Source organism: Heterodontus francisci, chromosome 4 (genome assembly GCF_036365525.1).
Source record: "Heterodontus francisci isolate sHetFra1 chromosome 4, sHetFra1.hap1, whole genome shotgun sequence".
NCBI classification, from domain to species: Eukaryota; Metazoa; Chordata; class Chondrichthyes; order Heterodontiformes; family Heterodontidae; genus Heterodontus; species Heterodontus francisci.
In genome coordinates, this window is record NC_090374.1 from 15,578,181 (window position 1) to 15,591,391 (window position 13,211).

The following is a 13,211-nucleotide window of genomic DNA, read 5'->3' on the forward strand; positions in this document are numbered from 1 at the left end:
GGATCTACAACTGTACACACAACTGCTGCCTTACTTGCCCACACATCCCACTGCTTTCTCAACATGCACATTAAGTTGCCTCACACATCTTCAATCCCTCCAACAGGGCATACACTAACTCACAGCCCCTCTTCTTGCAGGAGAAACTGGTAAAGTATAAACTCCCTCAGCACTGCACTGGAGCATCAGCCTAGATTTAGCACTCAAGTGGGACTTGAACCCACAACCTCTGGGCTTGGAGATAAGAGTGCTACCCGCCGAGCCACAGCTGGTAGGTGTAAAGGTGGGCACACTACATGGTAAGTTCTGAAACTAAGAAACAATACAGACATCATTTACAGAGGCAGGGCACGTGGCATTGGAGATAGCAAAGCTCAGCAGGTTTGGCATTTTCTCTTCCTTTACTCTTTTGCTCACGCTCCTTGATAAACGGAGCCTAGATCAGCTGAGCAGATGGGAGTTCCCCAGAGGTGATGCACCTCAATTCACTTTCACAATGGAGCATTTTATTCCAACACAAGCACTAATGGCAAAAGCTCCTCTTAAACTGATAACAATGGCTGTACTGTAATTGCAAGTTAAGGGTCAGTCAGTAGAAGGGAGGCTGCAGTTCACCTCACAAACATGCATGGTATCCAAAGTTTTGAAATGAACAGACCTGCTAGTTCCTGAATCTGGGAATCTTCAACCTCAAACAGCAGCTCGTCATGAATCTGAGCTACTAGCCTAGAACAGAGAGTTTAAGTGAGTTTGCACTGGTTCGATTACTGACAACATGTAGATATCACAGGCTCTATACAGATGTACATATATGCCTAGCATTCACTGTGAGCACATTTACCCCACTGACTTTTAACGCTCTCATACTGCACTGTTTAACCAGAATGGGTCATGCCTCTGCCCAGTTTGGGATTTCTTTGCCAGTTCCCACAAGGAAAAGAGTCAGAAGTAAGGGATGTTGAAATGTACCCTGAGCAAGTCCTGCCTAAAGAGAGTTGGCTTTTGAGGGCAGCCACATTGCTGAGTTGCGATGGTTAGATGGTAATTCACATGGGAGATGGAAAGCGGATTCTACACTCACCAAACAGAACTTCCAGAATGTAGAGAGACGAGAGATTGTTCTCTTTAGAGCAGAGAAGGTTAAGGGGAGATTTAATAGAGCTGTTTAAAATTAGTCGGAGTATAATCGAATAACTAAGGATAAACTGTTTCCACTAGCAGGAGGTCTGGAAATCGGAGGAAACAGATTTAAAATAATTGGCAAAACAACCAGATAAGAATTTTCCTCGCCTCATGTCTGGGTTTGTTGTAGACTAATTGACAGAGATTGTTATGATTTGTCAACAATTCCACGATCGCTGTATCATGTGAATACCAGAAGGCAAACTAGATGGAACTTGATCTTTTTTTCATTTAGCAATTCCTACGATCCTTTTTCCACCTACATGAGTTTCCAGTTTTTACCTTTTTAAATTGTAGCTTATCTGACAATGTCATCAGAAGAATACTTATAGATCACAATGATGTGGCTGGGTATAGGAGGAAATTGACACTCTCCTAGGCAGCCAATCTGCTCAACAGATACTTGTGCAGATTGATTGCCAGTACATCAATCTGACCGAATAATACTCCTGTAGGGAACACTGACGAGGGATAAGGATCAGGCAGTGGAGGAGGAATGACGAGTGACCATCTGAGGGATGGTGAGAGGCTGGAAGCATGGGTTAGAATAGGGGCACCCAGAACAACTTGTCCTCTCAAACAGATTGGAAACTCTAGATTCCTCAGGAGACATGCCAGGGCCATTAAATAACTAAATGATAAATACCGTTACCTCTTTCTATTCCATGGCTACCCATTCCAGGCATGCTGCTAACCCTCCTCTGCCATCAAGGCTGAGGTATGTCATTAATTTCCACTAAAAATATCACAAGAATGAGTAGAGATGGTCGAGGCCATTTGACCCAGCCTGCTCACCCTAATGTAGAAACCTACTATTGCCACATTGCAGAATCAAAGTGCCCTTGATTGACTCCAGAGCTTTTACCCCTGCTATTCTACCTGGAGCCAATATTCTCTTGGAATTTTCTTTGTACTGGGCAGGCTACAAACTCCTCTGAGTGCTAATTCTTTGTCAATGGGCAACTTGCATTTTAAACGTTAGGACTTAACATGATGCCAGAAATGCTCCCGATGAGCTAGCAAAGTTGTTAGCGGCCTGTTCATTCAATGCACAGCCGTGCATATCCACAAGGGAACATTGCTGGAGACTGTTCCAGCAATTGGGTCATCCTTTGTGTGAACAAGTACTTCCTGTTAAAGGTCCTCAACTTTTACCCATGTCCCATTTGTTCTGCAGTTGTTGTTCAACTTTGAAATGATGCTCAGTATTCATTTCTATTCCACACAGTATCTTGTATTCCTATATATATCATATATATGGCCTGGATGGGGTGCAGCACAGATTCACCAATGATACTGGGGCTAAAAGGGTTAAATTATGAGGCTAGGTTGCAGAGATCTAATTGAAATATTTAAGATATTAAAAGATTTGATAAAGTAGATAGAGAGAAACTATTTTTTGTGGGACAGTCCATAATAAGAGGGCATGAGAATTCGAGCTAGACCATTCAGGGGTGATGTCAGGAAGCACTTCTTCACACAAAGGGTGGCAGAAATCTGGAACTCCTTCAAAAAACTGCTGAAGCTGGGAATCAATTGAAAATTTCAAAACTGAGATTGATGGTTGTTTTGTTAGGCAAGGGTATGAAGGGTTACAGAACCAAGATGGGTAAATGGAGTTAAGATACATGATCTAACTGAATGGACCACAGGGTCGAGGGGCTGAATAGCCTCGTCCTGTTCCTACATTCCTATAAGGGCCCTTCTCTCCCGCCTCCTTTCAAGGATAAAGAGTCCAAGTTTCTCACATTTTTCCTCAGATTTCAGTCGTCTACCTGGCCCATACTAAATCTGGCACGGATAGGATTCCACTTTACCAGCACACTTTAGAGGTTGTTTGTGAAATTAGCCCTTTTATGATGCCCAAATGGGCTTAAATAGTTAAAGGACAAAATAAATGGGAGCATTTGCAATTTGGTACAATAAAGCCTTATAAAATTAGTTTGATCACATTTCTCAGTCCTGGGATCCCAAAAGTCCTGTACATTCCACTTCTGACAATGTGAACCCTTCCTATTCATTGCCTACCAAAAGGCTACTAAAGATGGCTTGAGTCTCCTTTAAAGGACAGAGAGGACTATTTTAGTTGGGTTGGTTTCTTGGTTCAGACAGACACCAAGGTCAAGAGTTTTGGGCCCAATAAGCAGACAATTGAGAAACTCTGCAATGAACTCGAGGCAAACTCTGAGTCTCGAACCGCCAGAATCCTCGTTCAATCTGTCCATGTTAGGGTCACTACTGCACAAAGCCTCAGGTTTAATCGTGTGCTTGGGGGGACATGACTGGTGTCTGACAGATATCTATGCGCATCTCAAATAACTGCTGCTTCTGTCAGCAGATTTTCCTTGGGGAGCCTGATAGCAACAGGAGGTCAAGGATGACTTATTTTTCCAAAAAGCAAGATTAGCAAGTGTCTCTTAGCTCACCTGTGCACAACGAGAATAACCTTTAGGAATGAGAAATACTGCTGGGCCATGAATATGCAGCGTGTTTGAGGCAGTCGAGCTACCACTGAGTCACAGCTGACACAATCAAGACAGAAGAGGGGTCTAATGAGAGTGAGTTTCATAGAACCATAAGCCCTATTTTTGTAACAGGCGACCTTAAGGTGCTTTAAACAATACGACCTTGCCAGCTGACTTGTCTTCTTCTTCTTTGGCCTCTTTGTCTCGGGAGACAATAGGTAAGCGCCTGAAGGTGGTCAGTGGTTTGTGGAGCAGCGCCTGGAGTGAGTATAAAGGCCAATACTAGAGTGACAGGCTCTTCCACAGGTGCTGCAGATAAAATTGGTTGTCGGGGCTGTTGCACAGTTGGCTCTCCCCTTGCGCTTCTGTCTTTTTTCCTGCCAACTGCTAAGTCTCTTCGACTCGCCTCTCTTTAGCCCCGCCTTTATGGCTGCCTGCCAGCTCTGGCGATTGCTGGCAACTGACTCCCACGACTTGTGATCAATGTCACAGGACTTCATGTCGCGTTTGCAGACGTCTTTAAAGCGGAGACATGGTCGGCCGGTGGGTCTGATACCAGTGGGGAGCTCGCTGTACAATGTGTCCTTGGGGATCCTGCCATCTTCCATGCGGCTCACATGGCCAAGCCATCTCAAGTGCCGCTGGCTCAGTAGGGTGTATATGCTGGGGATGTTGGCTGCCTCGAAGACTTCTGTGTTGGAGATACCGACGTGCCACCTGATGCCAAGGATTCTCCGGAGGCAGCGAAGATAGAATGAATTGAGACGTCGCTCTTGGCTGACATACGTTGTCCGGGCCTCGCTGCTGTAGTGCAAGGTACTGAGGACACAGGCTTGATACACGTGGACTTTTGTGTTCCGTGTCAGTGCACCATTTTCCCACACTCTCTTGGCCAGTCCGGACATAGCAGTGGAAGCCTTTCCCATGCGCTTGTTGATTTCTGCATCGAGAGACAGCTTCGCCATCAGAAACTCTTTGCTCAGCATGATAGAGCCACCTTCAAATGGCTCAGAACGCATACTGTCCATCCGACTGCTCACTGCCTCTGGTCCAGTACACCTACTCAGCATCTATGCTCCAACACTCTGCTCCCCACCTGAAATTAAAGACCAGTTCTACAAGGAACTCCATAATATCATTAGTAGCATCCCCAATACCGAACATCTGTTCCTGCTGGGGGTCTTCATAAGATCATAAGAACTAGGAGCAGGAGTAGGCCGTCCGGCCCCTCGAGCCTGCTCCGCCATTCAATAAGATCATGGCTGATCTTTTCGTGGACTCAGATCCACTTACCCGCGCTCTCACCGTATCCCTTAATTCCTTTATTGTTCAAAAAGATATCTACCTTAGCTTTAAAGACGTTTACTGAAGAAGCGTCAACTACTTCACTGGGCAAGGAATTCCATAGATTAACAACCCTCTGGGTGAAGAAGTTCCTTCTTAATTCAGTCCTAAATCTGCTCCCTCTAATCTTGAGGCTATGCCCTCTTGTCCTAGCTTCACCTGCCAGTGGAAACATCCTCTCTACTTGTATCTTATCTATTCCCTTCATGATTTTATATGTTTCTATAAAATCCCCCCTCATTCTTCTGAACTCCAATGAATATAATCCCAATCTACTCAGTCTCTCCTCATAAGCCAACTCCCTCAACTCCGGAATCAACCTAGTGAACCTCCTCTGCACCCTCTCCAGTGCCAGTATATCCTTTCTCAAGTAAGGAGACCAAAACTGCACACAGTACTCCAGGTGCGGCCTCACCAGTACCTTATACAGCTGCAACATAACCTTTCTGCTTTTAAACTCAATCCCTTTAGCAATGAAGGACAAAATTCCATTTGCCTTCCTAATTACTTTCTGTACCTGCAGACCAACCTTCTGCGATTCATGCACAAGGACACCCAGGTCCCTCTGCATAGCAGCATGCTGCAACTTTTTACCATTCAAGTAATAATCCTTTTTACTGTTACTCCTACTGAAATGAATGACTTCACATTTATTAACATTGTATTCCGTCTGCCAGACCTTTGCCCACTCACTCAATGTATCTATGTTCCTCTGCAAAGTTTCACAGTCATCTGCACACTTTGCTCTGCCACTCATCTTAGTGTCATCTGCAAACTTTGACACCCTACACGTGGTCCCCAACTCCAAATCATCTATATAAATTGTAAATAATTGCGGTCCCAACACCGATCCCTGAGGCACACCACTAGTGACTGATTGCCAACCAGAATAGCACTCATTTATCCCCACTCTCTGCTTCCTGTTAGTCAACCAATCCTCTATCCATGCTAATACTTTACCCCTAACGCCATGCATCCTTATCTTATGCAGCAGCCTCTTGTGCGGCACCTTGTCGAAGGCCTTTTGGAAATCTAGGTACACCACATCCACTGGGTCCCCATTGTCCACCTTGGTCGTAATGTCATCATAGAATTCCAAAAGATTTGTCAAGCATGACCTGCCCTTCATGAACCCATGCTGCGTCAGCCTAATGGGACAATTTCTATCGAGATGCCCTGCTATTTCTTCCTTGATAATAGACTCAAGCATCTTCCCCACTACAGAGGTTAAGCTAACCGGTCTATAATTCCCCATCTTTTGTCTACCTCCCTTTTTAAACAGTGGCGTCACATCTGCTGTTTTCCAATCAATTGGGACTACCCCAGAGTCCAGCGAATTTTGGAAAATTACCGTCAGTGCACCTGCTATTTCTCCCGTCATCTCTTTTAGTACCCTGGGATGCATTCCATCAGGGCCAGGAGACTTATCAATCCTTAGCTCCATTAGCTTGCCCAACACTACCTCTTCCGTAATAATGATTGTTCCCAGGTCCTCACCTACGTTCGTCTCTTTAATGCCAGGGTTGGGGCTGACCATGACTCATGGCCCTCCTGCCTTGGGCGCTATGGCATTGGAAGGATGAATGAGAATGGACAGAGACTGCTTGAGTTGTGTACCTATCATAACCTCTGCATCACCAACTCGTTCTTTCACAATAAACTCTGTCACCAGGTTTCTTGGAGGCACCCAAGATCACGTCGTTGGCACCAGCTGGACCTCATCGTCACAAGGCGAGCCTCTTTAAACAGTGTTCAAACCACACGCAGCTTCCATAGTGTGGACTGCGACACCGACCACTCCCTGGTGTGCAGCAAGGTTAGACTCAAACCAAAGAAGCTACATCACTCCAAGCAGAAGCGCCACCTGCGCATCAACACGAGCAGCTGACTTGTAGAATCTGACAAAACAAGTTAGTTTCAAATGTTCCTCAAGTGTCTCTGCCAGTTGCCTGCCTTGTCGGAAGATTGGGAAGATGCTGGTTTATATTGTTTAGGTCTCTGGGTGTGACGTCGTCCTGTTTCCAGTTTTCTTTCCTCTTTAACTCCCTTAAGCAGTTATTAGAGTGACTGAAGGCATTGCTCAAGTAATTGAACTCTGTCACATTATGCCACTGTTTGCTTCCCAACTAGAATGTACATCAGTTCTCTCTGCTATCTTCAACGCCCCTGTGGAAAGCAGTTGTCTGGGCCATTCCATAAATGGTTACGCAAGCTCAATGAGCTGCTTTGACTCTCTTAATTTTTGCGCATTCACAACTGTAAGATCAATATCACCAGCAAATGAAGGAGCGTTAATGATTCGTGGATCGGCTAAACAGAAAATAAATAACCTTGTACAAATGTGCTGCCTGGCAGTGCTGCTGTGAGCAACTTCAGGGTCATGAGTTCTCTCCAAGTATTCCACCGATAAAATCATCCTCCCCTGACACCATCAGAACCCTCTGTCACTTTCTTGGGCATAAGTCTTACATGATATTCACAGAACAGAAACAGGCCATTCGGCCCAACTGGTCTAGTCCAGTGTTTCTGCTCCACACAAGCCTCCTCTCACCCCTCTTCAGCTCACCCTATCAGCCTATCCTTCTATTCCTTTCTCCCTCGTGTGCTGATCTAGCTTCCCCATAAATGCACCGACGCTATTCGCCTCACCACTTCGTGTGGTAGTGAGTTCCACATTCTATGCTTTCAACTATCTAGCCATTGAACCCTCCCTTCCCCCATTTACTGCAATACGTTGTCAATTTACTCAACCACTTCTCCAACTCCATCATTAAAGCCCTTGTCCCCCTGTAATGGCCCCATCTTTCTTCCCTCCAATCCACAGGGTGCAGACTTGGGCGTATCTGGTGCAAAACTGTTTTAGCCTTAAGCACCAGATCTGGCTGGGCCCTATCCAGCACTACTTGGCCTCATTCTCCTCTGTCAAATCTCTCCATTACTCTGGAATCATTCTTTGTAAAAAAAAAAATTCATCCTTATGATGAGAGTGTCTGTGGCGAGGCTGGCATTTTTTGCTCATCCCTCATTGCCTTGGTTTGATTATCTTGCCAGACCACTTCAGTGATCATTTAAAAGTTAGCCACGTTGATGTGGGACTGGAGACACAGAGTGGTTAAGGACATCAGGCTTCCTTCCCTATAGGATATTAGTGAACCAGTTGGGGGTTTTACAACACTGCAGTCACTTCATCCTCGACTGCTTGCAGCTCATTTTCTCCTTCAACCCTCTGCATTGCCCCTTCCAACCTCACCTTGAACAAGCAGGAGCAACTTACAATCTTCTTTGTCAGTAAGATTAAGACCATCTATCCAGCCCTGTCTGCTGCTTCCACTTCCCTTTGTCCCCCTAACCAGACCTCCCACCTGGCTCACTACTACCCAGGCCTTGGTCCTGCATCTTTAGTTTCTGTTCAATCTCCCCTCATGCCCTCTTCATCTTGGCCACAAGATCTACCTTCCCCTTCTTCCACTAAACTGACCACCCAACTCCACTCCTCATCCACATGCTAGCTGACATGATCACTCTCCTCATAAAATCTCTCCTCTGTCTTTGCAATCGATGAGCCCATGCCCAATTTCCATTCAGCTCCAAAGCATTTTGCTGCTGCTCAAATCCACAACCATCTATCAGCAACTCCAATCTCTGAAATTCTCCAATCAGTTTTTGACCCTGCACGATATGGCAATGAGCCGCATCGCAGTCAGGAATGGCATCCTCTGTGATTGGGACTGTGTTGCATTTTACCCTCTTTGTTGCCCTATCTGCAGCCTTTCTCACAGCCAGCCCCACCTTCTTCCTCCTGTCCCCTGTTACCCAGCTCAGTGGAATTGTCCTTGTTTAATTCTACTCTATCCAATCATAGTCAGAGCATCTCCAGCAACGGCTTCTCTTTCTGCCCCCGAGCCGTTAACTCTGGAGTCCCGCAATGATTTATCCTTGAATCATGCTGCCCCTTGATGACATTATCTGAAGATTTGGGATCAGTTTCCATATATGCACAGACGATACTCAGCTCTACCCTCTCCCCTTGTTACCTCTCCCTGTGCTGTCAGACTGCTCGTTCAACATCTATTAGTGGATCAGGCACAAATTCCTCAAGCTAAACATTGGGAAAACTGAAACCATCAAATCTCGATATCCTTACCATCAATTCTACCTCTCTGGCCATTGTCATAGGTTGAGTCAGGCTGTTCGCAACCTGGACCTCCTATTCAACCTTGAGCTGAGTTTCCAATCTCAAAATCTCTTCATCACAAAGATCGCTTACTTTCATCTCCATAATATCATCAAACTCTGCCCCTCCTCAGACCATCTGCTGCTGAACCCCTTATCCATGCCTTGGTCACCTCCAGACTCGACTACTGTAATGTTCTCCTGCTTGGCTCTGTAAACTTCAGCTCTTCCAAAACTCTTCAGGCAGTAGAGGAGATTGTGGTGCAGTCACTGGACTAATAACCTAGAAACTCAGGGAATTGATCTGGGGGACATGGGTTCAAATCCTACCACAGTAGAAGGTAGAATATGAATTCAATTAATAAATTCAGAATTAAAAGCTGGTCTCATGATGACCATGAAACAATTGTTGTAAAAACCCATCACGTTCACTAATATCCTTCAGGGAAGGAAAGCTGCTGTCCTTACCTGATCTGATTCCAGACCCACCCACAGCAATGAAGTTGACTCTGAAACAGCCTAACAAGCCACTCAGTTATATCAAACTGCTATAAAGTCAACAAGGAATGAAACCAGCCAGACTCATCTGGGGGCTTGTGCAAAAGTTGGGAGAGCTGCCCTACAGATTAGCCAAGCAACAGCCTGACATAATCATACTCATGGAATTATACCTGACAGACAATGTCCCAGATGCTGCCATCCATCCCTGGGTATGTCCTGTCCCAATGGTGGTGGCACAGTGGTATGTAGTCAGGAGGAAGTTGCACTGAGAGTCCTCAACATTGACTCCAGACCCCATGAAGTCTCATGGAATCAAGTCAAACATGGGCAAGGAAACCTTGCGCTGATTACCAGCTACCGCCCTCCCTCAGCTGATGAATCAGTACTCCTCCATTGTTGAACACGACTTGGAGGAAGCACTGAGGGAGGCAAGGGTGCAGAATGTATGCTGGGTGAGGGGCTTAGAATCATAGGAAGTTTAAGGCACAGAAATAGGCCACTTGGCCCATTGTGTCTGTGCTGGACACAAAACAATCCACCTATTCTAATCCCACCTACCAGCATTTGGTCTGTAGCCCTGCAGGTTATGGCACTAGAGGTACATGTGCAGATTTCTTCTGAATGAGTCAAGGGTTTCTGTCTCAACTACCCTTTCAGGCAGTGAGTTCCAGACTCCCACCACCCTCTGGGTGAAAAGGTTTTTCCTCATTTCCCCTCTAATTTCTCTGCCAATCATTTTAAATCTATGCCCCTTTGGCACTGACCTCTCTGCTAAGGTGAATAGGCCCTTCACCTCCACTCTATCCAGGCCTCTCAAAATTTTGTACATTTCAATCAGATCTCCCCTCAGCCTTCTCTGTTCCAAAAAGAGCAACTCCAGCCTATCTCATCTTTCCAGTTCTGGCAACATCCTCGTAAATCTCCTCTGTACCCTCTCTAGTGTAATTACATCCTTTAGTAATGAGGTGACCAAAACTACACACAGTACTCAAGTTGTGGCCTAACCAATGAGTTATACAGTTCCAGCATAACCTCCCTGCTCTTATATTCTATACCTTGGCTAATAAAGGAAAGGATTCCATATGCCTTCTTAACCACCATATCAACCTGTCCTGCTACCTTCAGGGATCACTCCAAGGTCCCTCACTTCCTCTACACTTCTCAGTATTCTCCCATTAATCATGTATTCAATGTCCATCACCAAGAGTAGCTCGGTAGCACCACTATTGGCCGAGTTCTAAAGGACATAGCTGCTAGACTGGGTCTGCGGCAGGTGGTGACAGAAAAACATACTTGACCTCATCCTCACCAATCTGCCTGCTGCAGATGTATCTGTCCATGACAGTATTGATAGGGGAGACCACCTTGTGGAGATAAAGTCCCATCTTCACATTGAGGATACCCTCGATCGTGTTGTGTGGCACTACCAATGTGCTAAATGGGATAGATTTAGAACAGATCTAGCAACACAAAATAGGGCATCCATGAGATGCTGTGGGCCATCAGCAGCAGCAGAATTGTACTCAACCACAATCTGTAACCTCATGGCCTGGCATATCCCCCACTCTACCATTATCAGCAAGCCAGGGGATCAACCCTAGTTCAATGAAGAGTGCAGGAGGGCATGCCAGGAGCAGCACCAGGCTTACTTCAAAATGAGGTGTCAACCTGGTGAGGCTACGACCCAGGTATGTCCTGTACACAAAAAGCAGGACAATTCCAACCCGGCCAATTACCGCCCCATCAGTCTACTCTCAATCATCAGTAAAGTGATGGAAGGGGTCGTCGACAGTGCTATCACGCGGCACTTGCTTAGCAATAACATGCTCAGTGATGCTCAGTTTGGGTTCCGCTAGGGCCACTCAGCTCCTGACCTCATTACAGTGTTGGTTCAAACGTGGACAAAAGAGCTGAACTCAAGAGGTGAAGTGAGAGTGACTGCCCTTGACATCAAGGCAGCATTTGACCGAGTATGGCATCAAGGAGCCCTAGCAAAACTGGAGTCAATGGGAATCAGGGGGCAAACTCTCAGTTGGTTGGAGTCATACCTGGTGCAAAGGAAGATGATTGTGATTGTTGGAGGTCAATCATCTCAGCCCCAGGACGTTACTGCAGGAGTTCTCAGGGTAGTGTCCTAGGCCCAACCATCTTCAACTGCTTCATTAATGACCTTCCTTCAATCACAAGGCAGAAGAGGGGATATTCGCTAATGATTGCACAATGTTCAGCACCATTTTTAATTTAATTTTAATTTAGAGATACAGCACTGAAACAGGCCCTTCGGCCCACCGAGTTTGTGCCGACCAAGACCCACCCATTTATACTAACCCTACAGTAATTCCATATTCCCTACCACCTGCCTACACGAGGGGCAATTTACAATGGCCAATTTACCTATCAACCTGCAAGTCTTTGGCATATGGGAGGAAACCGGAGCACCCGGAGGAAACCCACGCAGACACAGGGAGAACTTGCAAACTCCGCACAGGCAGTACCCAGAATCGAACCTGGGTCCCTGGAGCTGTGAGGCTGCGGTGCTAACCACTGTGCCACTTATTTGCTTTTTTACTTCCCCTCTGAACCCTTTATATTCAGCCTGGTTCTCAGTTGTATTATCCACCTGACATCTGTCATAAGCACACTTTTCCTTCTTAATCTCTCTTCGTCATCCAGGGAGCTCTGGATTTGTTTGCCCCACCTTTCCCCTTTGTGGGAATATACCTTGACTGTGCCCGAGCTACCTCTTCTTTAAAGGCAACCCATTGTTTAATTACCATTGCACCTGCCAACCTTTGATTCCAATTTATCTGGGTCAGATCCATTCTTACCCCATGGAAGTTGGCCTTCCCTCAGTTGATTATTCTTACTCTGGATTGTTACTTGTCCTGTTCCATAGCCAACCTAAACCTTATGATACAATGATCACTGTCCCCTAAATGTTCTCCTACTGACAGTTGATCCACTTGGCCCACCTCATTCCCAAGAACCAGGTCTAGAAGTGCCTCCTTTCTTGTTGGACTGGAAACATACAGCTGTAGAAAATTTTCCTGAACACGCTCTAGGAACTCTTGCCCCTCTCCGCCCTTTACACTAATACTAACCCAGTGTATACTTGGATAATTAAAGTCCTCCATTATAACTACTCTATAATATAAACAGAAATCGCTGGAAATACTCAGTAAATCTGGCAGCATCTGTGGAAAGAGAAACAGAGTTAACATTTCAGGTTGATGACCTTTCATCAGAACCAGGAAATGTTAGAGATGCAAGTGAAAAGGTGGGTGGAGGGGGGGGGGGCGTGGGGGAAGGGTTGGAAAAAGAACAAAAGGGAAGGTCTGTTTTGGGTGGAAGACAAGAGAGATTAAATGACAAAAGGGTTAGTAATGTGGTAATGGGGCAAGTCAAGAAACAAAAGATGTGCCCAGATGAGGTGTGAATGGCAGAGTGGTCAGCTGCTGTCTGAAAGCAAGATCAAGAGTAAAACTCAAACCTGCAAAGAAAACAGAAACAAGACAGGGCAGAGATTACCGTCTGAAATTGTTGAAC

At 45.8% G+C, this 13,211-nt stretch overlaps 1 protein-coding gene across 8 annotated transcripts in view; it reads right to left on the reverse strand.

Annotated features, from left to right (window-relative positions):
• poln (polymerase (DNA directed) nu) overlaps nucleotides 1-13,211 on the reverse strand; it is a 549,154-nt gene that overhangs the window by 8,995 nt on the left and 526,948 nt on the right. For 6 of the 8 annotated variants that reach the window (XM_068029211.1, XM_068029206.1, XM_068029207.1 and 3 more), the window contains one exon: nucleotides 659-726. The exons of the other annotated variants lie outside the window; for them this stretch is intronic. In XM_068029211.1, coding sequence (XP_067885312.1) covers nucleotides 659-726 — 68 coding nt within the window. The remainder of the gene's footprint in view (nucleotides 1-658; nucleotides 727-13,211) is intronic. 8 annotated transcript variants of the gene reach the window in all.